This window comes from Pseudopodoces humilis, chromosome 8 (assembly GCF_049639895.1).
Source record: "Pseudopodoces humilis isolate 2021_Gansu_Grassland_sample_001 chromosome 8, ASM4963989v1, whole genome shotgun sequence".
Classification (NCBI taxonomy): Eukaryota; Metazoa; Chordata; class Aves; order Passeriformes; family Paridae; genus Pseudopodoces; species Pseudopodoces humilis.
The window spans coordinates 37,411,523-37,439,046 of NC_142207.1; the positions used below are offsets into that span (position 1 = coordinate 37,411,523).

General features: G+C 48.9%; 1 protein-coding gene across 1 annotated transcript; it reads left to right on the top strand.

Annotated features, from left to right (window-relative positions):
- Positions 1-25,868, top strand: TWIST2 (twist family bHLH transcription factor 2). Its single transcript, XM_005532694.3, has 2 exons — positions 1-750; positions 25,070-25,868. The coding sequence occupies exon 1, from the start codon at positions 239-241 to the stop codon at positions 719-721; it is 483 nt and encodes a 160-aa protein (XP_005532751.1). The 5' UTR covers positions 1-238; the 3' UTR covers positions 722-750; positions 25,070-25,868.
- Positions 25,869-27,524: the final 1,656 nt, after the last annotated feature.

Below are 27,524 nucleotides of genomic sequence, written 5' to 3' on the forward strand. Positions count from 1 at the left end.
TCCAAGACCTCAGTTTTTTTACACAACCTCGGTCCTTGAAATAAGAGCCCTTCAAGCAACCTGGAAAACGTTTGGTCAGCAAAAAAAAAAAAAAAAAGGAAAAAAAAAGCAAAAAAGAGTCCTCCTGTTTTTCCAAAGGATCTGTCTCAGGAATTTAAAGCACATTTAAGACACACACACACTCACATAACATAAGGAGGGGGGGAAAGGCTCTTCCCCTCCCCTTCTTGCAGAAAGCATGGAAGAAAGCTCCAGTTCTCCTGTTTCCCCTGTGGATAGCTTGGGGACCAGTGAAGAGGAGCTGGAAAGGCAGCCAAAGAGATTTGGCAGGAAGAGAAGATACAGTAAGAAGTCCAGCGAAGATGGCAGCCCCAACCCAGGGAAGAGGGGGAAGAAGTCCAGTCCCAGCTCCCAATCTTACGAAGAACTGCAGAGTCAGAGGATCCTGGCCAACGTCAGAGAGAGGCAGAGGACTCAGTCGCTCAACGAAGCTTTTGCCGCCCTGAGGAAAATCATCCCCACGCTGCCCTCTGACAAACTGAGTAAAATCCAGACGCTCAAGCTGGCGGCGCGGTACATAGACTTCCTCTACCAGGTGCTACAGAGCGATGAGATGGACAGTAAGATGACGAGCTGCAGTTACGTGGCTCATGAGAGGCTCAGTTATGCCTTCTCCGTGTGGAGGATGGAGGGAGCGTGGTCCATGTCGGCCTCCCACTAGCGACCGCCCGGGCCGGGCCAGCCCAAGGGGTACGTACCCGTTTCTCTTCTCCTGGATGACTTCTCCTGGGTCTGTTTCCTTCCCTTTGCCCTTTGTGGAATGCTGGGGGTGCTGATGGGTTTGGGGTCACTGACCTGGAGGGCAGAGTAGACACATCCAGTTCCTCCCGCTCTCCCGGTGCTGGAGGAAATTTTAATAAATGGAGCTTCCAGGAGGGTAAAAATGAGATATACCCCAATTGATTTTATTTTTTTTGGGGGGGGATGAAAAATAATAATCAGCATGCTTTTGCTCTGTGGGAATGGGGAGTAAGAGGGGGCTGGTGTTGAGAGCTGGATGATGAGGGACAGAGGGGAAAGCCGTCACCGTGTGAGATTTGCCAGAAAGCGCTGCTTCGGAGCAGGGCTCAGAGAGGAAAAGGTGATGGCCACAACAGGCTGACAAGGGGATCCAAAACAGCTGCTGCCCCCCTCCGTGGGTGTCTGCACCCCAAAAACCGCAGTGCTGAGCCCCGTGGTGGCCACATCCCCTCTCAGCTGGGGGGCCAGGGGGTCGGCAGGACCCACACAGGGCTCGGCGATGGGTTCGCCCTAGGTTGTGCTTCTCTTAAAAGAAATGAGCAGCAGATGTCGGCTGCAGTCCTGGGCTGTGTCCCTTCCCCCTCGCACAGCAAAAAGCAAACAGACACGGGAGAAACTCTGCTAAATTTTTGGGTTTGTCCAGTTTCCCTTCCCCAAAGTGATGGTAGAGCAGTGGCTGGCGTTAGGTGCAGTTTCTTATTTACTCTCCTCACCAAACCCTTCCTCGTCGCTTTCCATTAGCAGAAAACTACTTCCTCTTCAGCTGCCTTGGGGAGGGAGGAATAAACAGTCAGAAAGGAGTGGGGAAAAAGCCTTTTGATAACACCCTCATCTCCAGCTAATTAAGCAGAGCGGCTCTGCGTTGTGTCAGCCGGAGTTTGGGTCTGGCTGGGCACTCTCTGGGGCTCCATACATAAAACAGAGCCCACGAGCCCATTCCACCAAGCAAACACTCTGAAGGGACATTTTTCCCCGCCACCCTTGTGATGAAAAAATGAAATAATTTTATCATGTGCAGAGTTGAAGAGGAAAGTTTATCCCAGCCCATTGGCTGGGCTTGTTTAAAGAGGCAAATCCATCTTTGTTCGGTCAGCAGTGAATGGCCCGTTTGAATAAATAAAATACAGAACCACGCAAAAACTTGATGCAACTGCACTGCCTCAGTTCAAAGAGCTGAAAAATGTGAAAGCATGGCTTACTAGTGGTGGGAAACAGATGTAAAACCATTTTAGATGCAAATGTTTCACTTGCATCCTGAAATGGTTTGGAATTTGCACTTTGGTGCTGGAATTAAGCTATTCTAGTGATTCCCCAAAGCATGAAAAACGTCTCAAAATTAGTTATTCTACCCATTCTACCTCTAGCACGAGCTGCCTGTTGTTTAGCTTTATTTAAATAAGTAACACTGTCGTTGTGGGGTTTATGGCCATCACTGGCATTCTTATATTTTGCACATAGTGCCCTGATTTCAACTGCAAAAATCCAAGACTGAATGAGTTTTTCAAAAGCTAAACCCTCCGTTTATAAAACAGAGAGCCTTTTCCCATGCTAATCTGGGTTTAAAAACTGCAGCAAACAGATTAAAAAAAAAAAAAACACACACAAAAACCCAGGCTTCTTGTCAGAACCAGATGTAAAATGTCCCCAGCACATATTTCTTCAGCAGTTTAGATTGGCTGAATAGGAAAGTGCTGGGCTGGAACAATGCATTGATTCTGTTGTTTCCCAAATGATGTGTTGCCATTAGCCAAGGATGGTTGGAAATCTGCTATCTAATACACCACCACTCCTAGCACATGGGAAAAAACCTGCCTTTTTTAAACCATGTTTTATACTCCTTGTCGCTTAAATTATTAATAACATTGCTCTGATGATGCAGACTTTATAGGTAGGTGCTCAGATTGTCCCTATCCCCCAAAAAGGTGAGGATATAATGGAAAAATCACCATGCAGAGCCAAACCCCGGCACATTTTGGTTTGATTTGGAATAAATTGGAATTCGGCTCCTTAGCCGTAACCCAACCTCCAACCCGGTGCTGCAAGGTGGTTCTTGCAGAGGAAGATCCCAAACTTTCCACCTCTCCCTGTGCCTGTGTTGTGCAGGAACACACGTGTGGTTGGACTGTTGAAAAGGTTGTTGACAAATGGCCTGGTGCGGTGCGGTGTCAAATTCTATCGTTTATGGCGACAGAAATTACGGCTGCCAGGAAATAAAAAATAAAACTACAACTAGGTCCTCAAGAACCCCTTGAAAACAGGCGAGTTTAGTTGGGTGGTGGGACTTTTCACGGGTGAGAGGGGAGCAGCCTGTGCTGCCTCAATGGACAAAAAATCCATAAGAAGTTGCCCTGTGGGTTTGGGATCAGCTCCTGCCTTTCCTAGGGAGTAGGAACTGCAAATGTGGGGCGAGCACTGCTCAGGCTGAGCTGCCATCCTCCCCTTTCCCGAGGTTTTGGGGAGAGAGAAGTAAGGAAAGGTTTTCTTCTTGGAGGGATGCTCACTCCCCTCTGGCTGCAAGCAAAACAGAAATCAGAGGAGCTGTTTGATTAGAAAATCAGAGCCTTGGGAACTGGGAAAATGCCACCTGGCCCCTGCGAGCGCCAGCAGGTCGCTGCTGCTCGCTTCCCTGGCCATGAGAGCTTTTCCTGTTCTGCTCCATGGAATTCCAGACAACTGACTGGCTCCGGGAGTTGCAGGAGAAACAGGCGCAGCTTTTGCACCTCTAGGACTGCAGTGGGATGTTTCAGCTGAGCCTTCCTCCCCCCAAAATCTCCCCATCCTCACTGCCGGCACCTGCACCCCTCCCCTTGCAGCCACTTTTCCCTTTTGCCTTCGAAGTGTTCTAAAATGGCTCTGAACTGAAAAGAACAAATCAGGGGAAAAAAAAAAAAACCCCAAGACAGTATATTTGCTGATATTCCTTTTAGCAGGGAACAAGCCTGTCCAGCTGGGATGGCAGGACCGGCAGCAAAGCGCAAAGGACAACACAGTCCTGAGCCCCGCACCAGTATGAGCAGCCTGCTGCTCCTTCCCACTCACTGGGAACGAGCCCTTCGCATCCCCTGGGCTGGAACTGGCTCTGGGAGCCCCTTTTCCCACCTTTTCCGTGCTGGAGAAACCATGTTTAAGGCATGAGTTCAATCCACAGCCCTCATGCCATCACCCCTTCAGACTCGAAGGGCTGTTTCCAGTATAGAACACCAGCATCCTATTTCATTTTCTCCTTAAAGAAGCAAACAGATGTTATCTCTGCTGGCCCTGGGAACAAAACCTAATTCTATAGTGTATAGAGAGCAGCACAGTTAGCTGGGGGTGTAGTGACACTGGAACGAAGCCCTTTTTTTGTCCCAAAAGCCCCGGGTTTTTTTATACGCATCCTTCAAAAAATGTAAATAAGTTTCCTTGACAGGAAGGATTGTAAAGTTTGGTATTTACATTAATAGCCTTGTAGCGGTGGGGAGGAGTGGGGGTTTCATCTCAGTGCGTTTAAAAAGCCCAGCAAAATGCATTTTGGATCCTCTGTTTACGTTCACGTCTTTCCTTGGGAAAGGATAAATCTGTTACCCAGCAGACACCAAACACGCTGCAAGTCGGCCAAAAACCTCTCAGGCTCAGGGATCTTTGAAAAAGAAGGTGCAAGGGAAATGCTCCGGAGAAGGAGACGTGCAAAGAGACAAATCTGCCAGGGGCTAGACGCAAATAAATGAATTACCCATCAGAAAGGGCTGGAGACACGCATGGCGGAGGGAAAATGCTGGATCGGGTCCGAAGGAGCGCTTAGAAAAGTGGTAAAAACATGTTATTACTTAATCTGCTGGAGGCAGAGCTGCGGTAAAAGTCCTGTCGGGAGAGATGTGCGTTGAAGGGTCATTAAGGGAACAATCGAGGCAGACATTCCGGCTAAGTAGACCTAATTTGTCTCCAAATTAGTCATCCTCACACCGCTCAGCTCTGCAGAGCGGCCCTAATTTTCAAAGCCTAATTTTCAGTTCTCATTAAAACAAAGGGGGAGATTGAAACGCTTCTATCTGAGCGGCCTCCCCTCACGATTCCTTCCTACATTGCTTTTTGGGGGGGTTTTCCTGCGGTTATAGGTAGTGGTGATAAATGAGCCGGGGAGATCACAGCGGGCTCTTACAGGGTCGGGACAGAGCCTGTAACCACCGCCGAGATCTCTTTTGGGGACATCTCAAGTCACCCTTTCCCCTGGCAATACAATTATTTTTATAGCCGTAGCCCTGAGAATCATTTCCATGTGCTTCAGCGCGACTTTGAAATCTCCGAGCTCAAAACCTCCAGAATTTATGTCTTAGCTGGAGAGCTGCGGGAAAGGTTTGATGGGGCCATGGACATGGAAAGGGACGGCACCAGAACCCCGAAACGCAGAGCGAGCTGGAAATGCCGCCAAGGAATTACAGCTGCCTGGGGAAAGCAGATATTTCGGGGAGCCGTTTTACCCCTCTTCCCAGGTTTTGCAGAAAATTGGGAAGTGGGGGGGAAAAAAAGCAGATTACTCCTTGCAAGGTGCTGATCCCAGCAGACACCTTGGTGGGCTGCTTGGAGAGTCACCACAGCTCCCGAGACCCTTCTCCAGGCAAATCTGGAAGTGAGGAGAACCAAGAAACCATCCAGATGGCTATTAGCAGACTCAAACTAATTAATGATCAGTTCTCAAATATTAAGACAGTAGAAATATTTGCCAGGGATTAAAAAAAAAACAAAAAAACAAAACAAAACAAAAAAACCCTACAAACAACAAAACACCAAACCAACACTTGGCACCCCGGCATTAATTAGATTAGTAGTTGTGGAAGATGACCATTCAGCAACAGCAACTAATCACACACAAAGAGCAAATTAACTCAGCCAGCCCATAAATCAAGGCAAAGCAGCCCTTGCCCTCAGACCCATCCCTTTAACCACTTCCACACCAGGCCCAGCCAGTCCCCCCAGCCCCAAATCCTTGTCCTTCTCCTGCCGGCGGTGCAGCAAAGACGTGGGAATCAGGGCTCCAGGGGCTCTTCGGGATGTGCTTCTCCTCCTGCCTTAGAGGGGGGAATTGGGGGTAAAATGGAGGATCCCTCTTGGAATTTTTTTTGTGATCTGCCACCCAGAGCCAGGTTTTCAGTGTTTAGCAGTAAGGAAGGTTTTCCCTTGGGAATGGGGGGGGAAGTCTTTATCACTTGAAGGGAAGCAGCATCAAGAATTTGGAGACAGGTTCCTTGCAGGAGGAGGGTGCAAATGGGACAGGGAGGTTTGGTTACCATTCCCATAAAAAGACAGCTCCCAAATAAGCAACAACTCCTGAGCCCTGCTGATATTAGAGGGCTCAAAGTGGCCATTAGATCCCTGAATTCTCCAGTTTTGTTCCCTGACTTCTCCGAGTGGCTCTCCCAGTGGCCTGAGCCCTTTGGGTGGAAAAGGTGTGTGGATCTAATACTCTGAAAGGAGCACAGGAAAGGCAGCATGGATACTTCATTCCCAAACCTGCGCCCACGGGGTGTCTGGAAGTGCCCATGGACTGGGATCCCCCTGGATCCAACCTCTCATTGCTATAATTATGTGCCTTGAGATTCTTAATTTATTGTTTAAATTTTTTTACATCTGTGTTTAGGCAAGGGATGGGATGGAGGCAGATCCGCTCTCCCCTAGATCACAAAAGTGGTCAGACACCAAAACAGAAAATAATCCTTGTGCCCTGCACTCTACGGTGAGCGACAGTCCCTCCTCTTCCTCCCGTCTCCTCTCCACCTTTCAACCACATCTTGGAGAACAGAAAAAGGAGGAGGTGGGGGTGAAAGAAGAGACAGATGTCTATGGGTTCAGCTTTATATATATTTACTGGAAGAGGTCCAGTAAGCCAGGCCTAGCTTTAATTGAATTCCTAAAAAGATAGTTTTGCTTTGTTAGCTGCCACCCCCAAAAAGCATTTCCTTAAGAGATATTAGACCTGTGCCAAACACATGCTTTAAAATGCATGAATTGGGTTTTGGGTAAGTTCAGCCACCAAAAATCCTCATGCAGTCATTTATCTGATTATGCCCTCGGTTTTAGCTGTTCAGGCCTCCTTTAAAAATCATATGTTTGTGCTTAAATGTAAATAAACCGAATTACTCTGCTGAAATGGGGAAATCACGGCTGAGCTTCCTATTAAAAAATAATTAGTTCATCCAACTTGGAAAATTTAGTAGGGTGGGATGGAGCCAGTGAGAAGCTTTCATAGAAAAACCAGTATTTTGGATGGCTGGGGGGATTCCCCAAGGCATCCACACCATTGTCCCCAAAACCAAGCTCCTCTAAAAAATTAACCTGCCAGAGACACAAAAATGCACATTTCAGGCTGACCCTAGTGGCAAATTTTACACACATCATGGTGAAATTTCTCCATGTGATGTGGCTCCTTAAGCAGAATTGCTGTCTGGGAGGGGGAAGCTCAGAAATGTGAGGAATAAAACAAATAAAATTGTGGACTCAGGAGGAAGGCAAATGGGGAGATGCTTCCCAGCAAACAACTTGGCATTGGTAACTGAGGATAAACCTTGTTTGGTTAAGGACAAGAAAGGAGTTTCTAGTTTAATCCATCTGGAAAAAACCCACCTGGGCTCACCAGGAACCCCTGTGCCAGCCATCACTCACAGATGCTGTCAGGAACTGCCCTGCAGCACAAAAATCTCACCCTGAATATGGCTGGGACAGAGATGCGATGAAACTTATTAAGGACCCGTTAATCAAAGGGCTTTGGATGGGGAAAATGGATTTTCAGTTTGTCCCAGCTGAGCACCTGCTTCCTTGTCCTTCTCATCTGCATCCCACCAGGATGGCCAGCACCACCTCCACACCACAACCCCTGAAATTCATCCCACAGGAACTTTTTTGCCAGTTCTTGTGAGTTTGAATCTTTCCTTCCCCAAACACACAGAGGTGAGCTCACCCATCAGTGGGCTCCAGAGCATGGCATGGGTGGCAGGAACTGAGCTTCTGCATGGAAGCAGAGCATTTTCACCCATGGCAGTGCCTCTGGAAATACCAGGGAATCACCCCCATGGAAATTTCCCAGTGAGAAACCAATGCATAAAACCACATGGTAAAAACAGGCCGGATGAGATAACACTGGGTTTTTTAAAAAGCGCTTCGCACGCAGCATGTTAACCTGTAATTTTACACATTGGATAAGATGGCTATCCTGCATATTTCAATTTATTTTACTTAATTATTTTGCCTGATGAGCCCAGGAAATTTCTGATAGCACCAAGCCTTTTTTGCCGCAGCAATTGCGAGCATGACGCTCCAGACGCGGCTCCGCAATCCCCAAATCTCCCTTCCAGCTTCCGTGGGGGTTTGTGCACAGAACAACCTGACATTTTACAAGGGCTTTTCCATCCCCAGCCATGAAAGGGGCTGTTTAGGAGATCTCTGGGATTGCCAACACTAAATAATCTATTTTGTACCAGATGGGGCTGAAATTTTGCTGTTGGAAGGGAGCTGGAGGACGGCAGAGCGGCCACGTTCTCAACTCCATTGTGATGTGATGAGTTTGCACTTGGGTTTTGGGACTGAGAAGAGGTTCAGGTTTTTGAACTGTTTAAATCAAATTAAATTCCTGCTCATGAACAGGGGAGATCAGAGATCCCTTTCCAGTAATTCCCTTGGAAACTTTAAAATCAAACAATGATGAATATTTCCTGTTATAACGTGCGCAAAGGAATAACTCACCACCGCTTTCGCTGTTCATGCCAGGGAAATTGGTAGTGGAAAGCACCTGAAAAAGACCCTGTCTCACCAAAAATACAGTTCCAGGCACCCTCAGGGCAATGCCATGCACCCAGAGGGCTGAGGGTACGGAATTGGGAGTTCAGAACAGGCTGATTTTCAGTAGGACCGAGTCGATCCGGAAGTTTTCCTCCTGAGCGCTGTTGTTTTGTAAACCAGGCAGTACTTTCACTCTCAATGAGTGGAAAAAGGTAAATATTTTAAAACTGCTGAGGAAAACAGACATGGCTTTGAAAATTGTAGCTATTCCTTAGCTGTGCATATGCATGGAATTGTAAGATTTTTCAGGCTAATAATGTCAGAGTCAGTTCACGGAATCAAAATCAAAAATCATGGTTTTCCAGGATAATCATGTCAGCATCAGAGAGAAAAACACCTGGCCTTAGATACATTTGCAGACTGCAAATCTGTGTCCCCCTTTTTCACACTAGCTTATTGTTCTCATACATGCCTCACTGGCTCACTTTCAGCTGCAATTAGAGAGTTTTCCATGCCCACTACAATGTCCAAGGTACGTGCACAAGTCCCAAGGATAATTCTTAGATCTGCCCACTCATCCCTGCTCCTCCAGAAAAGAAACCTCCCGTTTAGAGCACGTTCAGAGCTATTTCCTAATGCCATCATTTCACCAGCTGTGAAATGTATTTTTGTCCCTCAGTGCTGTTTTTCCTTAATCTTTTGCTGAAGTGCTACTGCACAGCCTCTCTCACACACAGCTACAGCCACGTTTGTGTTGTTTGAAGATCCAAAAGTTCTTTCTGGAGAGGAAATCCATAGGCTCCCCCCACCCCTTCCCCCTGCCTTGAATTACTCATCCACTGCACTGCTCAGGCTGCCTTGCAGCTTCTCTGTAGCTCAGGCACATCCTTAAAATTGTACACAGGGCTAAAACATTCCAAAACCAGGGAGGTTTGGGTCGTTTCTGAAAGAGGGAGAGGAGGAGATGAAGGTTTCCTGGAGCTGTCACAGGGAGCCTGGGCCAGGAATTAATGCCTAAAACTTTTCAGGGGTTCTGGCTGCTGAGACAATTTGGGAGCAGGGTACTTGGAGCTGCTCCACTGAGGTGCGAGCAGGGATAATGAGACGCAACCAGGGAAGAGCTCAGGAGAGTTGCTGGCCCCAGTGGTGAGCTTGCCTTTACCCCCTCTTCCAGCTGGTTCCCTTCTCCCACATCAGCTGGGAATGCCCAAGCCAGGAATGCCAAACCACTCCCAATCACAGCTCCAGGCCTGTGCAGGCACTGCTGGGACCCCAACCCTTAAACCTGGTCCCCAGCCCAGCCCCTGAGAGCAGGACAGGAGCCCTGCAATTTGGGCTCTCCCTCTCCCTGGCTGCCAACATCCCAGCACCACGGAGGGATGCAGGGACACCAGGCTTCACTCCAGCAGGTCCAGGAGGCATTGGATGGGGCTGGGAGGCAGATGAGGCTGCTCCATTTCCATTCTCTTAGGAAAGTTAAGAATTTTTATGAAAAAGCCAGCGAGGATTTGGCAGCGAGCGGAGGGTGGGGATGCCTGCCAAGGCCTGGACAGCTGTACCTTCTTCACTAGCAAGTTGTGTGATCAGCGAGGGCTGTGCTGAAAGCCAAGAGGAGTTACCAGAGCTGCCACATCGCATTTGGCTGATCCTGCCTCTGGGAGACACCTTAAAGAAACAAACCCACCCTAACAGCTCCACTGCCTTCAGCATAGCAAAACCAGGGGTCACCTCACAGGCCTGGGGTGTTGTTCTGGTGTTCCTCCTCTCTTTTCCCCAATTTTGGATACAAGACGAGGGGAACAGGGGAGGAGGAGACTTATCCAAGGCTGTTTTTCCATTTTTGCTGCGTACCAAGGCCCTGTCTGCCCCTCCCATGTGCGGCTGGACCTTCCCGACAGCTTGAAATAACCCAGGAAATTGTGCAAAAGCTGCGGCGGGCTGGAGGGACACCCAGCCTGGCAGCCAGCTCCAGAGGGTGGTCCTGCACTCCAGAATTCTAAAGCTTTGGTCTGCTGGGCTCTTCAAAATAGCAGGAGGGTGACACCAGAAGGAGGGGAGGAGATGTGATGGGCTTGGAGGAGATTTGGGGAGCACTGACATGCCTGCGGACCCCAGGCCGTGGCTGGGGGAGCCTCCCCTCCCAGCAGAGAGGGTGACAAAAGGCTCTCAGATGCCTTCTTAAACAGAAGATTATGCCCCTTGTCCTTCAAGAAAAAAGCAAGAGATCTATCTCCAGGTGTTACCCTACACCCTGCTTTTCCAAGCATGTCCCAGGCTTGAAGATTTCATTTCAAGCTCTTCACTGAAACAACCTCCTGGCCTCCAAAGCCTCCCTTGGCACAGCCTGCCACGTGCATTCCCATTTCCCTCACAAAGCTCATTTTCCTTGCAAGCATCTCCGAAAGGTCCTTCCGAGCAGCCGGGCCTGCCCCAGAGCTGCACCGAGGTGCCCATTCCCCACACATCCCACGGGCTGTGCACAAACACTTCTGGCCAGGTCTCTTCATCTCTCCCCACCCTGGCAGCCCCAGCAGCAGCAGATTCCCAGGCTGGGAGATGGAAAAGGTGGAAAACCACAGGAGCTGCTGACTCAGCACCTGCTGGCACTAGAGGGCAGGGTAAACTGCATGAAATAAAGAATCAGGTGGGGCTGGGGCTGTGTCCGAGGGGAACATCTCCTGTGCATCCAACGGGGAGCACATGGAATATCTGGGAGCAGCCAGGAGCTGTCTCACTGCCCAAGAAATAGAGGGACTAAATTTTGTGCTGGGCACGTCCCATGTCAGTGATCATCAGGAGAGCAGACTCCTAGGTTATTTAATATAAGGTCAGAGTGTGGCACCAGAGATGCTTCCACCCTGCAGTCACAGCTGCCTTTCTGATAGACTCTTTTTTTAGAAAAAAACAGTTTATTTCTCTGCTGTGTTTCTCTATGTGATTAATCCAAATCCAAAGGTTGGGGTGTGTGAGAAGCAGCTGGAGCCCAGAGAGATGCTGTGTCCATGGGGCTCCTGCAGCACCTCAGCACAGACCCCTGAAAACTGCACAGGAGAGCTGGCAGGAGCATCCTGGAGATACTGGGGCAGAGAGAGGAGAGGGACAGACCCCAAAATCAGAATGGATTCCTTAGGAGAGAGTGGCCAAATGCTGCTGGGTAGGGGAAATGCAGGGGTTTGGTTGTGATTTGGGGGTGGAAATGTCTTGGGCCTGCTTTGCTGCTGAGCAAGAAAGGGGTGGGGGTCAGTCTGTCACTCTCACTGAAAAAAGGGGGTTTGAAGTGCAGCAAATTGAGGAGGTGATGGGCAAGGAAGGAGCCCCCAGCTTACTCCCATCTGCTCTGGTCAGCTCCAGCCTGTCTCCCACTGGTTTTGGCAGGCAGCAAAAGTGCCACAGGATGCTGGGGCTCTTCCCCTTGGTGGGGATGCTTCCCACCAGAGCCTCTGGGCTAATGGAGAGGAGTCATCTCTCCTGTGACCATTTGATGGGGTAGCAGTGGTAGATTTTGCTCTCCTTGCACCCACAGCCCACCCTGGGCTCATCTCCATCATGCTCTAAAACCACCTTGCCCTGCAATTATGGCTGGTGGACGGTGGGTGCCTCAGTTTCCCCACCAAAAAGCAAATACTAACGCTTGCAATGCCCACCTTGCCACCTCCCCAGAAGGTAGGACCTTGCCAGCAGGCTGGCTTTACATTCAGCCCTTTCTATTCCTTTCACAGCTTCTTATTTCAGAGATCTGAATTGCAGATGTTGCTGTGCCTCAGATTTGGAGAGGGACAAAAACGGAAGGAAAAAGGTTAAGCAGCTCTCTGAGTCACTCCAATGCACGACCTACTGTTGATTTAGAAACCTACCTCGGCTGTAAATACAGAATAAGCTTCTCCTAAGTGTTTAACCTCTTGTATTCTGGCCAGAAAAACTAATAAATGAGAGCAAAACATCCCTCCTGGGTCACAGAAGCAACAAAGCTGGAAAACCCTGCGGTGGGGTCAGTACTGAGAATAAAGTGACCCAAAGCAAGTGACCTAAGGAGGGAGGGGAAGAATAAAGAAGACGTATCAGTGGGGCAGATAATGAAGAGAGCAGGCTGTGCTGCTCTCTGGGATCTGCTCCAGGCAGCAAAGGCGGGGAATAACTTCCCAAACAAGCAGAGAGAGGCTGTGCCATGAATAAAATAAAATACCAATAGCATGACTCTGGTTCCACAGGCACCCAGTTGGTGCACCCAGGCTCTCCTTGGAGTTGCACAGGCTCATCACATCCATCACGATCCCAAACAATTTATCCACAGGCTGGTTTTTTGGAGGGCTTTTGGGAAGCAAAGGACACCTCAGCCTAACTGGGGAAGGGCTGGGAGAAGAATTGCAAATGGGAGAATTAACTTTGCTACTGGTCTTGCCATGCCTCAGTGCCAGGGCAGCTCTGGAGAGGGCTGGATGTGCATAGAAATGTCTTGATTCCAGCTTTGGAAACGTCCTGAGTCCAGCTTTGGAAAGCGCTGTGAGTTTTGGAAGGCAGCTGAACCATCCAACCCACCCCACCCCCCACCCCTTCAAATATCTTGTTGAATCATCTTTTGTCTTCAAAGCAGAGGGTGTAGCAGCGGAAGGAGAGCTTTCCCTGGGATTTGAGGCACTGAGTGGGAGTTGAGAGAAAGGCCAGCATCTGCTGATCTCAGGGTACCACCAGGAGAATTCTGCACCAGGATCCCGAGGAGGTCACTTGGGCCGGAGCCATCCCGAGGCCTCCGGTTCCAGCAGGATCCTGCAAAGTGACCAAGGGGGGCTGGAGAGTCCCAACGACTCCACTGATTAAAGGGAAAGCTGATGAGCAAGCAGTTCCAGCATAAATCAGGCTCGCCTTAAATATTTAGGCTTGATTTAAATCGGCAGAGCCGTGGTTCTCAAACCACCAGAGGTTTTTGTAGGGATGGGGATGCTTTAAATAAAAATAAAAGTCACTGTTCTGGTCAGCACACAGATGTAAAACTCAGGGAAAACTGCCTGAGTAGTGCTGATGGATAATTCAGGCCCAAATACCTCTTGGAGTAATTTTCCTCCAGTTCCTCCCCATTCCAAGGCAATTTCCAGCCCTAATCAGACATGAACTGAGACAGGATTCCAGAAGATGTATTTTAAGCTCATTTTTGCTAGTTTAGAACTCAAAGATTATGTGCTCAAGCTTTTCCACCTAAAACACAGAGGCTGGAAATTTCCCCTATTAAAAGTACTACATTAACCAATTAACTAAATTAATAATCTGATCAAGTTGATGATGAGCAGACTGAAGCCAAAGAGATTTAGTGCCCCTCCAGAGCTGGGAGTTTTTTGAAAGACACCAAGTTTTTTTGATCCTTTCAGGAATTCCAGCCTAAACTCATATCCAGTGGCCTTTATCATTTAGTTACTTTATGGGTCTCTTGGAAAAACAAAAATCCCTAACACAAGAGCAGCACAAGTCAGGATGAAGCAGCATTGCCAGTTTGGAATACACAGCTCAAGTCCAAGTGAAGGCACAAGTTGGTTCAGAGCTGTTCCCACATGTCCTGGGCTGTCTCCATGTCTGGTCCCTGGACTAGGCCTCAGCTCCTCTTCCCAGGAAGGAAAATCCCACAGGGAAAATCCCACAGGCATTCTTTGCTCAGCCAACAACATGACTTGGCTGAATCTCATTAAGGGGGCCGGTAGTGAGTCCCCAGAAATTAATCCCCGTGTCCCGAGCCCATGCACACAGGAGGATCTTGGCATCCATGGAAAAGGGGAGCAGATCCCCTCAGAGCAGATCCAAATCACCAATTCCCGCAGTCAGAGCCTGGCTTGTGTAACCAGGAAGGAATGGACTCAGGTCTTTTCACACTCAAAGATCTTTAAGGTCCCTTCCAACCCAAACTAATGGAGTGGAGATGGAAATCATTTGGATGGTGCAACACTGGAGAAGTCCAAGAGCCTCATCCCCTGGCCTTAGGGCCATCCCAAAAGCAGAGGTGGAACAGCCAAGTGAGGAGGTGGGAGCAGAATGAGGATATCTCTGGAAGGAAAGGTAATGCCAGCAGTTCTCCTGCAGTGTCTGGAGCTGGCACAGTTCTGCCAGGCTCCTTATTCCAGCCCTACCTGGCTTGGGAGCAGCATGGAACATTTGGAAGGGAAGGAAGCAAGCATTTAATAAGTCTGAAATAATTTTTTTACAAATTCATTAGCTATTATTTCAGCTGCGTGACCTCCTGAAGGGACTTTCTAGAGGGCCAGATTATGCAGTCAACTGAAAATATAAATAAGTACGGAGAGGGCAGAGATCACTTTGTTCAGCCAAACCGTGTGGGACGTCAGGTTAAGTTTCCTGTCGGGTGCATCCGTGCACTTCCAGGAGGGGAGAGTGGCCCAGCATTTCTTCTGCCAGCTTCAGGGAAAATAATCTCATTTATTGGTGTTGATTTCAATCACTGCTGCTTTTAGGGAGCTTTTAATCTGAATTTCTGTGGGTACGTTCACAGCAATATTTGCTGATGGGGAAGTGCTGAGGTAAGTGTGCAGTGCACATACAGATACAGACCTTCCCCATCCCTGGAAGTGTCCAAGGCCAGGCTGGATGGGGCTTGGAGCAGCCTGGGATAGCAGAGTGTCCCTGCCCATGCAGGGGGTAGAACAAGATGAGGTTTAAGGTCCCTTCCAGCCCAAATCATTCTGTGATTTTATGGTACCATGAGGCCCATCTGTGCCTGTGTAAGAAGGACAACTAGAGAGTTCAAAAGAAAACCAAATCATTTTTATTGAGTAAAAAGCACACAGAGGAGTGAAAATTTCTTAAATTAAGTCATCCCAGACATCCTCCACACCCAGATATTTAATTGAATTTGGCATCACTGATGAACTGTGTGTTGTGTGCAGAAGCATGAACACATTTCTCTACCCACAGACAGATCCAAGCTTCCCTGTTCTCTCCCTGCCTTCAACCTGACTCCCTCACGAGCCTCTAAACCGCTACTCCAGTCACCAAAGGTAACACCCAGCCTCCCTCCACACACCACACGCTGGTTTAACCTGGGAAGCACAAAACTTAAACATCTTGTACTGCAAGTATAAACCACGTGTAAAACTCGGTTGTACAGAGCAGAAAAAGCTGCTCAGCACCAACCAGAAATTCCCTTCAGCCCTGGAAACACCCGAGGCCAGCTTGGATGGGGCTCGCACAACCCGGTCTAGAGGAAGGTGTTGGATAGGGTGACCTTCAAAGGTTCCTTCCAACCCAAACCATTTTGAGGTTTCCTGAGCTGTAAACCCGAGCAGAGCAGCCCATGGGTGACTCCTGATCAAGCTGCTGGCTCCCAGGAGCTCCAGCTTGGCTCAGTTCTGCCCATTGTGGTACCCAGAGAGGAGCAGCGCTGCCAAAATCCTTTGTTGGGAGCAGATGCTGTGGAGAGCTCCTCCCGCTCCCCCCAGAGCGGGGATTGCATCAGTGCCACAGGTTTTCATCCCAGCGGGAACCTCGCAGGGGTCACTCGCCGAGGTTCAAACAAGTCCAGCTTTTGCAGCTGGCAAACCTAAACAAGACCAGCCAGCTGCTGCTGAGCTGAGTCAGCCGCGCTCGCCCGCCCGAAAGCGAACACTTAACCCGTTCGTTTAATCACCCAAACCCCAAAAACCTGACAACTGCAGACAGGAAAACACACGTCTGCCCTTTTGCAGCATGACAGGCTGGAAAAGACCGTGGAAACCGATTTTCCGGGGCTTTTTTTATTTTTTATTTTATTTTTTTTCTTCTCCCGAGACTGCTGAGTGCGTGCTGCTCACAAATCATGTTCCTGGGAGTTGCTGGCTGGGCTGCTCTGAGTCAGCAGAGCATGTGCTAAATTTAAATATTCCACATGTGATTACATCCTCCGCTGAACACAGACCAGCCGACTTGTTTGCTCCTGGAGCAGAGAGATTGCATCTCTGCGCGCTTCGTCCTCCGAAAATTCGAACTTGCTGGAGCGAGGCCTTTGAGAAACAGCAGTGAGGGAGTGATAACTTTGTTTTACCTGTCGTGAAGCCATAAAATCCAGAAGTGCGATGAAAAGGTGACACGGGAGCTCTGAGGGGGATAATTTATCGATAGGAAAGGAACACGGAGCAGTGGCGCAGACAGCAAGCAGAATAAAACAAGGTTTTAGAAATCATTAGTCAGTCATTGCTTCGGGAATTAAAGCCCTCAGGGTGTTCATTTACTGGAGTGGAGGCTTTTGGAGCAGAGGGTTGGGAAGCTCCCGGCGCTATCCAGGATGGAAATTAAGGATCTCATGAGTAAGATCTGGCTCCCTGTTCAGTTCCCCATGGTTTGCCTGCCCAGCATGACCCACAGAGCAATTTCAGGGAAGCCCATAAAGCAGCTGGCCAGCCCCACACCGGGTCCAAGGCAGTGATGCTGCTCCTGGGAGTCTTGGAAAAATGATTCATGGACGGTCAGAGCCTGGACAGGGACTGGGGGGATGAGCTGACCATGCTGCTGGAGGAGGATGGCAGCATCCAAAGCCAGAGAAATAAAGATAAAATATCCCCACCCTGACCAGCCCTTAGGGAGATTCACAGCCCCTCTGCTGTTGCCTGCATCAAGTCCAACCCCTGGCCCTGCACGGGACACCCCAAGGAAGCAGAGGCAGCCTTGGGAAGCAGCTGGCAAAGAGAAGAGGAGGAGGAAGAGGAAAGAGAGGGGTAGAGCTGATTATAAACACCAGGGCAGGGAACGGGCTCAGTACCTTAAAGAGCTGAGGCTGAAGTCCAGAGGGCTTGGTTTAAGAAGCCTGGTTTAAGGGTTTTAAACGTGGTTTAAACAGGGTGTTCTGTGATTTCTAAGCATGGGCAGCACCATCTGCGTGGAAGGCAGCAGACATCAAGTTTAGGAAAACAACTGCACTGTATGGTACTCACATTAAAGGCTGGAAGAAACGTGGGGCGAGGAGAGAGGTGGATTTTGTGTCACGCTGATGTAGCTGCCAGGCCAAGGAAAAAGGAGAGAAAGAGCCCCGGGGCAGGAGGAGATAAGGAATGCAGGGCAAGTCAGGTCTATCACACCTATTCAAATTCCAAGTCACTGTCACCATTCCCAGGGTGCCAAAACCGCCAATCCCAATGAGCCCAGCCCCACAAAATCCAGAGTGGCTCACTCCATGCCAAGAACTCCTTCCTCCCCTGGCAGGATTGTTTGTCATATAAAATATAACTGCCCCTCATGGGGGCAACATCCTCTAATCCCAGGTATCTTAAGAAGTTGAGTGATTCTTGCCATGAAAAAAAAGATCAGAGGGCCTTTATTGACTGCAGCAGGGTTAAGCCAGTTTATTCCAAGTGAGAATTTGGCCCCTTGACTTGAAGGAAGCCATGCTGATTAATCCCAGATGGGGACCTGGCTGGGCACAATCCCTTCCCAAAGTCCTGGGGCTGAATCACCTCCATTGCTCAGAGCCTGGGTGGTTATCGAGGAACAAGGAACAGCACCTGCCAAGTGGGAAACATTGAGGATGGGGCCAGGAAATTGGGATTGAGGAATGCAGGGACCTGTAGGGTATGCCTTATACTGGGGGGAAGATGCCAGAGTAGCGTCCTTTCTCCTGCAGACATCTGGGAATGTCACCTGGGATGGGGATCCAAAATCTGGGCATTGAGCACAGTGAGCAGGGAGATGGGGAATCTTCCTGGCTTCTTCCCACTGAAGGCTTTTTGTGGTGCTCTGTGAGGATCCATGAGTGCAAAAACAGGATTAGATCCATCCATGCTTCAGGGAAGCTGCCCCAGCATTTCTTTGGCAGTTTTGAGGAGCAAACACAGCTTCATTCCTACATCAGATGCCAAGGAAAAGGATCTTTTTTCAGCAATCATCTCCGAGACTAACTCAGGACAGGCAGGATTTTGCTCCCCAGAGTTGTAGGCACAAGTGCCATACTTCCTGCAGGAAAATCTCAAATCCTTTACACGTGTGCCCATGGAGAGACAGCAAAACTGTGATAAACACCAGGACACACGGGTTCCAAGGTGGGTGCTGATGGGTTTTTGGGTCTGGAACACAGAGGGGGTGGTGCCTCCCCCACCACATCACTCATGTAGAGGCATTAAAAATTCACAGCTATGGGATGCCAATGTCTCTCCCCAAATTTCCCCTGAGGGTCTCTGCCCCGAATTTGCATCCTGCAGGCCAGGGGGACTCTGAGGGCTCGGCTTTTCGTGCGGAGGAGACTCCTGGGAAGAGGGAAATGCCTGGGCTCGCAGTTCCCTTGCTCCAGCCCGGCCTTCCAAGCTGTGTTTGTGAGGGCCAGCATCTGGAGCGGGGTGGGAGCCGAGGACTGATGGGCAGCAGCACACGTACAGCTGTGCACATCTGGCCCGCAGGTGTCTCAGCTGCTATTTGTCAAGGACATGAAAAAGCACCCCGAGTTCCCGGGGCAGTCATACCTGTCCTGTGGATTGTTCCCAGGAGCTTGCAGAATTCTGTGGATTTTATGTCTCTGCTTTTTAGTGGGTGGCCCAAATTTTTTTTGTTTGTTTTCCCATTTTAATTTTATTTGAAAGAAGGAGTTTAAACCCTCGATGCTTTTAAAACAGGGACGGTTTGTTGTTATTAATTCCACTGGCGTTAATTCATGCAGCTGAGTCAGTCATAGTGGATGGTTGTCATCCTTCCCCTGCCTTACTCCTAGGAGTAGAGGTTACTACAGAGCTTTTGTGCTGCACTGATGAAAAAAACTGAGGCTGCTCCTTCTTGTGCTCAGCCACAGGTACGGCCAGACTCTCTCCCAAAGTATTTAATCTATGCAGGAACAGGTAAATTGGGGAAACAGGTAGCAAAAGTCTCATCCGTGGGGTAGGAAAATCCCAGAGCAAGCATCCCACAGGGATGCTGCTGCTGCTGAGGTTTGGGAACTGCAGCTGCACACAGGAAAACTGTGAGAGCAGAGGAGTTGCTGGCTGAGCGGCAGCTGAGACCCACAGAGTTCCCTTGGAAAAAGAAGAAAGCCACAGATGTATATGTTTATTTTTAGAGAAGGTGTCTTTCCTAGAATTTGTATTATTTTGGCAGGAGCGCCGAGGGGAAGGAGGAAAGGTTTCCCTTTGGCCAATGATATCTGCTCCCCTAAAATGGGGTGGAGGCAGGAGGGTGTTCTCACAGCCCTCAGTTGTGGTTATCCCTGCAGAGGCTGACAGGCACCAGAGACCATGTCCCAGTGACTGCCAGCTTTGTCCTAAATTAAATTAAATCCAATTCCCCCTGGACCACCTGTGACAACCCCATCCTCCTTCCCTGATTTCCAGCCATTCCCACTGCTTTGGCCCCATTTGGGGTGTGCATTTCAGGCAGTGCCTGCCCAGAATCACCAGTGCTCTGGCAGCTGGAGCCCCTCTGGGTCCGAGAAGGCCGTGGGATATGGGACTCAGGAGGCAGAGGAAGGTGGGATGTGGCTGCTCTCTCCCTTGGTAAGAGCCTCAGAGCTGCTTTTTAGGGATATATCTGTGTCTGTGCAGGCTCTCTTCCCCAGCCCTGGGTATTTCCCTGGAGCTGCACTAGGAGGACACCTCATTCCCTGCCTTTTCCCCACTTTGTTCCACACCTTTCTCCTGTGGCTTGTGTGTGGGAGTGGATTTGAGCCAAAGAAAGCAATGACGAGCTCTGCTAGCCAGGAGAGCTGGTGGGGGCCACCTCCTGCTCCTCTTTGCCCCCAGTCCCTGGCTCAGGAGATGTTGCTGGCATCCCTCTGTGCTGGTTCCATGAGACGTGCAGCTCCCATGGTTCTCCCCAACTCCTGAACACCAGGCGCTGCTTTTCCCTGCTCCGACTGCTCATTAGTGGCTTCCACCCCTCGGCAATTCCAGGCTGCCATTCCAGTGATGTGCTGCCAAGGTTTCAACAAGGGGCTCCCACAAACCTTCCTCCTCCTCCTCCAGCTGCCACCAGCCCTTTTTTATTTTTTTTTTTAATGTTGGTTTAAAGCTGTTTTTATATTTGTTTTAATTTTCCAGTGAAGGAGGGACACAGCACCTTGGGGCAAACATTCCTGACTGCCCAAATTTTGCTGCAGGGAGGCAGAACCTACCAGAGCAACTCTGAGCATCCCAGCAGCAAAATGCTTCACTTTTCAGCATTCCCTTCTCCTCCCTGTGGTGAACACAGCCCCACAAGACTGATTTTAGCTCGGCTACAACTTGAAATGTTGAATAACTGGCTCTTTCTAGGTGTTTTGGACCCCAAAGGACAAGTTTTCCTATGGAAAGTTGTCGAGCCCCCAGGTAGAAGCCATTGAATTCCTCTCCTTGGCGAGCACCCCCCTCTTCTCGAGAGGTTGTTTCCATTCAAAATCGGGTTGGATGGGGTTTGGAGCAGCCTGGAATAGTGGAAATTGTCCCTACCCATGGCAGGGGGTGGAGTGAGATGGGCTTTAAGGTCCCTTCCCACCCAAACCATTCTGGGATTCTATGGGCACCAATAACCCTTTCTGCAGCTGTGTAAGGGAAAAAAAAATATTTAAAGCAAAATTACAAAGTCATTTCTGACAATATATGAGAGAAGCACTCACAGCTGGAGCTTTCTGTCCTGTCCCCTGCCTCGAGGCCATACTCCATCCTGCTCCAAAAGCTGGGAGCAGATCCAGGCAGGAAGGACCAGGGCTCTCCCCTTGGCATCATCTTTTTAGGATCCTCTGTTTTGCCCAGGGAGCAAGGTGTCAGCAAACCATGGGCCTTCCTCAGTGATGCACCAGAGGCTCTGGAGGGGGAGAAACAGCCTCAGGGAGAGGAGAAAAGGCTTCAGTCTCCATTTCCTCATGCCACATACCCATCAAACTGCTCCTGATTACATACTGCAGGACACGGGGGGGACGTTTCACCTCCAACCAGCCACGGGCAGATAAATCCCCCAGGAGCTGGAAAGGCAGGGCTGACTCACAGGGAGGCTGGGGAAGGGTCCGAGGGGGCCCCTGTGGCTCAGGAATGAACCCTGAGCCAGGGATGTGTTTTGAAATGGTTTCCCAGCTGTAAGATGCACATAATTGTGGCTTTCCCTTCATCTGGGAGACTTCAAGAGCAGAGGGTTGATAAGGGTTCCTAGCAGCAGAGGCAGCACAGCCCGAGCCAGGGGATCTGGTTTCAGTCTGTCCCTACCCGCAGCATGAGATCTGATTTTGGCCCTCTCGCCGCCCCCTCGCACAGACACAATTATCTGAATTCCCTTCTCTGCTGCTTCCTCCCCTCTGGAGCCCAGCCCTGCTGTCTTTTCCAGGGCTCCCTCCTTTCCTGGCTCATGGAAATCAAGGGATTTCTGCCGGGTTTATCCTTTCCTGGTAACACCCCCCAAAAATCCAGGGGATCCTGCTGTTTTAAGGTGTGAGGGGTTTTTGGGGGTTTTTTTTGCTTTTTGTACCATCCAAAAAGGTTTTACATTTAAACAAGGACAGCTTGAATTAAAACAGTTTATATTTAAATTAAACAAGCTTAAATTTAAACAAATTTGAGCGATTTATATTTAAACAAGGCCAGACTGCACGGGGCTCTGAGCGACCTGGTCTGATGGAAGGTGTCCCTGCCCACGGAATGGGAAGAGCTTTAAGGTCCCTTCCAGCCCAAACCACTCTGTGAAGTGGCTACCATCAATTTTGGCTGCAGGGACAGCTGAAAACTCCATGAAATAATTTGGGAACATCCCTTCAGCAGTGATCCTCCCAGTCATGGGGTTGCCATCAGCAATTTTGGAGCATTGGCTGCTTCCCACTCTCCCCATACCCTGAAACAGCTGGGCTATTTTTTTTGCCCAGAAAACAAAAACAATGGCAAGAAGAAGGAATCACCATTGGGCATGGAAAATGTTGAGCTCAAGCACCAAAAGTTTTGGGAGGTTTTTGAGCAGATTACACCCCACAGAATACCTGGAGGAAAAGTGCCCAAACCTGACCATGGATATTTTGTTTGATCCATGCCACAGGGATTTTTTGAGGAGTTATTCCCAAAACACCTGGGAATGATGGTGCCTGAGCTCAAGAATGGGAATTTGGTGATTTTCTAAAGCAGGAGCATCACCTTTTGTGCTGTAACCCAGCATTGCTGAAAGCTACTGGCAGAACTATTCCAGAATAGTTTTTTACATTAAAAAGAGGAGAGATTCAGTGAGGAAGAAAATTCCTCACCCTGAGGATGGGCAGGCCCTGGCACAGGGTGCCCAGAGAAGCTGTGGCTGCCCCTGGACCTCTGGAAGCATTTAAGGACGGGGCTTGGAGCAAGCTGGGATAGTGGAAGGTGTCCATGCCCGTGGCAGGGGTGGAACAGGATGAACTTTATGATCCCTCCCAACCCAAACCATTCTGGCATTCTGTGAATGCCACATTTTCCTCACCTTGACGTGTTTGCTCTGTCCCATCTTGTTCAGGCCTTACGTCCAAGAAGCAGCAACTCCATATGGTATTTCTCCTTCTCCATTCACCCTAAAATGTGCCTGGGATGTAGGGTGAGAAAACAGAAGGCCCTGGGGACAGGGCTTTTTTCTACACCCTCAACTTTAAAAAAAGGTGGAAAAACTACCATTTAAAAAACAAAACAAAACAGCAAAACCTGCCAAAACAAAAAAAAAAAAATAATATATCAAACTCCAACAGTTTTCCTGCATTTCACATTTCATTTGCACTCTCAGCCATGTCATTGAAATTATTTCAATCCTTTTGTAACCAAACCCACCCCAATCCTATATAAGCAAAAGCCTGAGGGACTTGTTGCAAAATTTCCTGCAACCAGGGCCGTGCTCTTGCTGCCACTTTCCATCAGGCCAGCAGCTCTCTGCTCCTGTGATATCCACAGGGATCACTCCTGGTGGGGCTGGGAAATGCTTTTGAAGCAGGGAAGAATGGATCAGCGAGGCCTGAGAGAGAGGAAGCTGAGCTGGGTCTGCACCGTGGCCGTGCATCACTGTGTTCTGTGCTAAAGCCAGAGAAACACTTGGGAATCCCTGAGAAATCCCAGGAGAAAGCAGTTCCCATCCCTGGAAGTGTGCAAGGCCAGCTTGGATGGCCCACAGAGGTTTTAGGGGCATTCTCCCTCTTCCTCAGCCCTTTCTTCCCCCGCAATACCCGAACTGACAGGATCACAAGCCGGACTTGGAGCCTGATTCCAGAGTGTAATTTCACAGAATCACAGCATGGTTCGGATTGAAAGGCACCTCAAAAAAGCCAATCCAGTTCCATGGAATTCGCATGAGATGGAGTGTGGCAGGGCCATCCCAGAGCTCTGGAAAATCCACGATCCTACCACAGGGTAGGCCATCACCATAAGAGGGAAGAAAATCAGCCTGTTAGCATGGAACTGCTGTGAAATTCCCAGTTCTCCAGCTGGAGCTGGAAACCAGAGAGAACCAGTGGGAAGGAGAGGCCTCAGGGCAGCAGCAGCCAGAGCAGGGGGTCTCAGCCAGGGTTAAAGGCATCAGCTCTGCCCTGGGAGCAGCTTTGTGCTGAGCTCTCCACTCTTGGGTGGGATTTTAAAAAAATCCCTGGAACTAGACCAGCTTTTTATTTGGTTTTTACCTTCTTTTCATGTCAGCCACATTCAGAGAAGAGCAGGGCACAGCAAAACCTCCTGTGACCATCCTCCACCCCTTTCTTCTGCTGGCTGGAAAAATTTTTTTAAAAAAAGAAAAAAATCAGCAATTTTCTCCGTGGTATCTTCCTGTTCCACATGGATTTTATTTTCCTTTCCTGGAGCCCTCCCTGGATGGGGAAAGGGTCAGCCTGTCATCTGTCAGACGTGGGCATCCCCAAACCACCGGGAGAGGTGGAGCTTTCCTAAGTGGTCCTGGGCAGCCTGACAAGTCCCTGAGCTGGTCTGCAGAATGTGGTTGTAATTAGATAATTAATAACTTGGAAAGGGAAAGGAAAGGAAATCAGCTAAATGGAAGCTTTCCTCAGTGGGAGGAAATAATTATATCTGCTTTTTGATATCTGAGCTGAGGTGGTTTTGCTGAGGGCAGGAGCAGCACCTTGCCTGCAAAGTCATCCCTGCCCCAGCAGGACGGGGCATCCCGTGGGCTGTGCTGGGTCATGGAGCTTGTCCCACAGAGTTCACCCTTTTCCTGGAAGTGTTCCATGCCAGGTTGGAGCAGCCTGGGACAGTGGAAGGTGTCCCTGCCCATGGCAGGGGGTGGAATGGGATGAGCTTTAAGGTCCTTTCCAACACAAACCATTCCAGTATTCAGTTTTGAGGGAGACATTGGATTGCCTATGGATTCACCATTTTAAACTCCAGTGCAAACCAGGCTGTGACATTACCAGACTCCAAATTTAGGCTGTCTATCCAAAAGTCTAATGAATTGGAAAACTTGCTCCTGGCACACTGGATCTTGCCCAGTGCCTGGATTAAATCCACACTGCTGGAACCAGGGTCAGGATTCAACACATGGCACTGAACCATAACCTGGATTTGGAGGGAAAAAGCCCTTCCCACACAACCTATCTCACAAAGATATCCTGCATTCGGTGTATTTATTTTTTTTTCTCTTTTCTTTTTGGTTTTTCCTTCTCCAGACTGTCCAGTGTCTGCGACTGAAGTGGAATTGGGATATATCCAAGTTTGTAGCTTCTGAAACCTTAAAAACCTCAAGAAAACTGGTCCAAAAGACCCCTCTTGACCTCCCTCGCTCTGAACTCTTGCGGAGCATTTTAGACTGAGCAGCAAAACAGCACCGAAGAGAAGGGGCTGAGACTTTGCAACATCTCTCCCCAGAACGACTGACCAAAGAGAGAAGGAGAAGCAACATTCCTGGTTGTTCATTGTTGTTGGGATTTTTTTGTCTGTCTGTGCGTTTGGTGTTTTATGGCTAATTTTTTATTTTATTTTTTATTTTTATTTTTTTCTGGAAGCTATCTTAATTCAGGAACACGTTTATGAGGCATCTTTGGGTTTGACTTTTACTACCCCTTAACTGCATTCTTCTTTTTTATTTTGTTTTTTTTAAATTCCAAACCCCATTTCTTGTACAGCAAAACTGGACCAAGGCCCTCAGCAAAAAAAAGGAAAGGGAAAGGAAGGAAAAAAACCCCACCATGCCCCTAGCTCCCTCCATGATTTGTTTCAAGTACAGCCTGGATTACAGACTGCCCTCCACACTCTGCCATCTCTCCCTTATTGCTCCATGATTTGCTACCGCTCATCCCCTTCCCCCTTTTTTTATTTTTTTTAAATTTTTTTTTTTATATTTTTTTGTTTTGTTTTCATTTTCTGTTCCAGTGTATATGTTGCTTATTTGTTTTATTTATTGAGATATTTTTAACGAGCTAAGAGACTGCAATGTCGCTGTGTATACTGCTTCTCTTGCCAGTAAAAATAAAGATGTCATGCAGCTACCGGGGTTTGGGATTTATGCTCTTGATTTCAGCAGAGACTGAGACTCTTCCTTGCACCCCACAATGTTGTGAAATTTGGCTAAAAACCCTTCCACAGGGAGTGGGGTGATGGGGTGCAGAGGGTGTGAGCATCACTTTGTCCTGGCTGATGTCTGCGGGATGATTTGGCTTGGAATGGACCTTAGAACCCAACACCTCCCACCAGACCAGGATCTGGAAACATGGGGCTAAATTATCCCAAATGACCTTTGTCTCCCCATCAACTATGGGAAGAAGGAAAAAACAAAACAAAACCAAAAAACTCCCTGCTGTGTTGTCTATGGGGCCATTAAAAGAAATAAACCATGTCGTTCCATCCAAAGCAGCTTCGGGAGAAAACATTTTAATCACCGAATCGCGCCCGTCTCTGTGTGTGAATCAGATGCATTAATTCCCTTACGGGTTCCCAGCCCCAATGTCAAGTGTTTATTTTAAAACAAGCCTCGGTTGCGTGGAGGAAAATCCATCACATCCATTAGAAGCTCTTACTCAGAAGTAAATGACATCTCAGTCTGGGCTCTGGGCACCAGCAGAGCCAAAAGCACCATTTAAGAAGGTGAATTTAACAGCTGTCAGGCGAGGCAGCACACAGAATCACTTTCCCCCCATCCAAGGAATGTGTGGGGCTTTTTGCATCAGTTACTGCAATTTTGGGAACCTCTAACGGCGTTCCAGGTTGTGATTTCACCACAAGAAGTGACATTTTTCCAAGCATGGGCACCGAAATCCAGCTTTTCCGAGGGCTTGTCAGGGAGCTTGTGGTGCTGCTCTGTTGTGCCATGAGGTGCTCAGGAGCAGGAGGACATGGTTGGATTTTCCCAAGGATCTGTGCCATGTGCCTTTCCCGCTGCTGCAGAGGGTCAGGGCTGCTCCCCCCATGCTCCAACACCATGGATTTAAGGAGCTGTCGCGGTAGATCAAAGCCTTTGACCTCTGCCTAAAACTCTAAACAAAAATATCAATGCTCACAAGCACCTCTGGAACCTCTTCCATGAATTCTGGGGCTTAGCCGAGGCTCCTGTGGGTGTATGGCATTGGAGAGGTAAATTTGGAGCCTGGAATTAGGGTACAACATTTGGTTTTAGGTAGAACAGGGAGTAATTGTCCAAATGGCCAGGACAGAGCTGTGCTGCGGGGTTTGGATGGGTGCATTCAGGTCCTGAGGAGAGAATCAAGGCCATAAAATGCTCTGAAAATGTTTGGGAGCTGACAACTCTCTGGGTGACAGATTTTTAACAGCAGACACACCTCACCCCATGAACAGGGAGCCAGCCAATTCCATCAGCTGCTGGAAAAGGCTTTCTGCGTGCTTGGAGTTCATCTGGCCTGAGCTGGGCAGTCGGGAAACCGAGACCCCAAACTGCAGCTGTGTCCTCATGGGCAGCACATGGATATATTTATATTTTCTTTTCCACATACAGGAGTCTTTTAAAATGGCATTTATCACCCCTAATTCCTAAGGGGATCAAAATTGTCCTTCCCAATCCTACTTCTGATGCCACAATGCCCTGTGAGATATTAAGGGATGTCACCAAGGGCAGGGACAGGGTGGCTTGAGCAGAAGAGAATGAAAGCAAGAAATCCCTAAGAGCAGCAG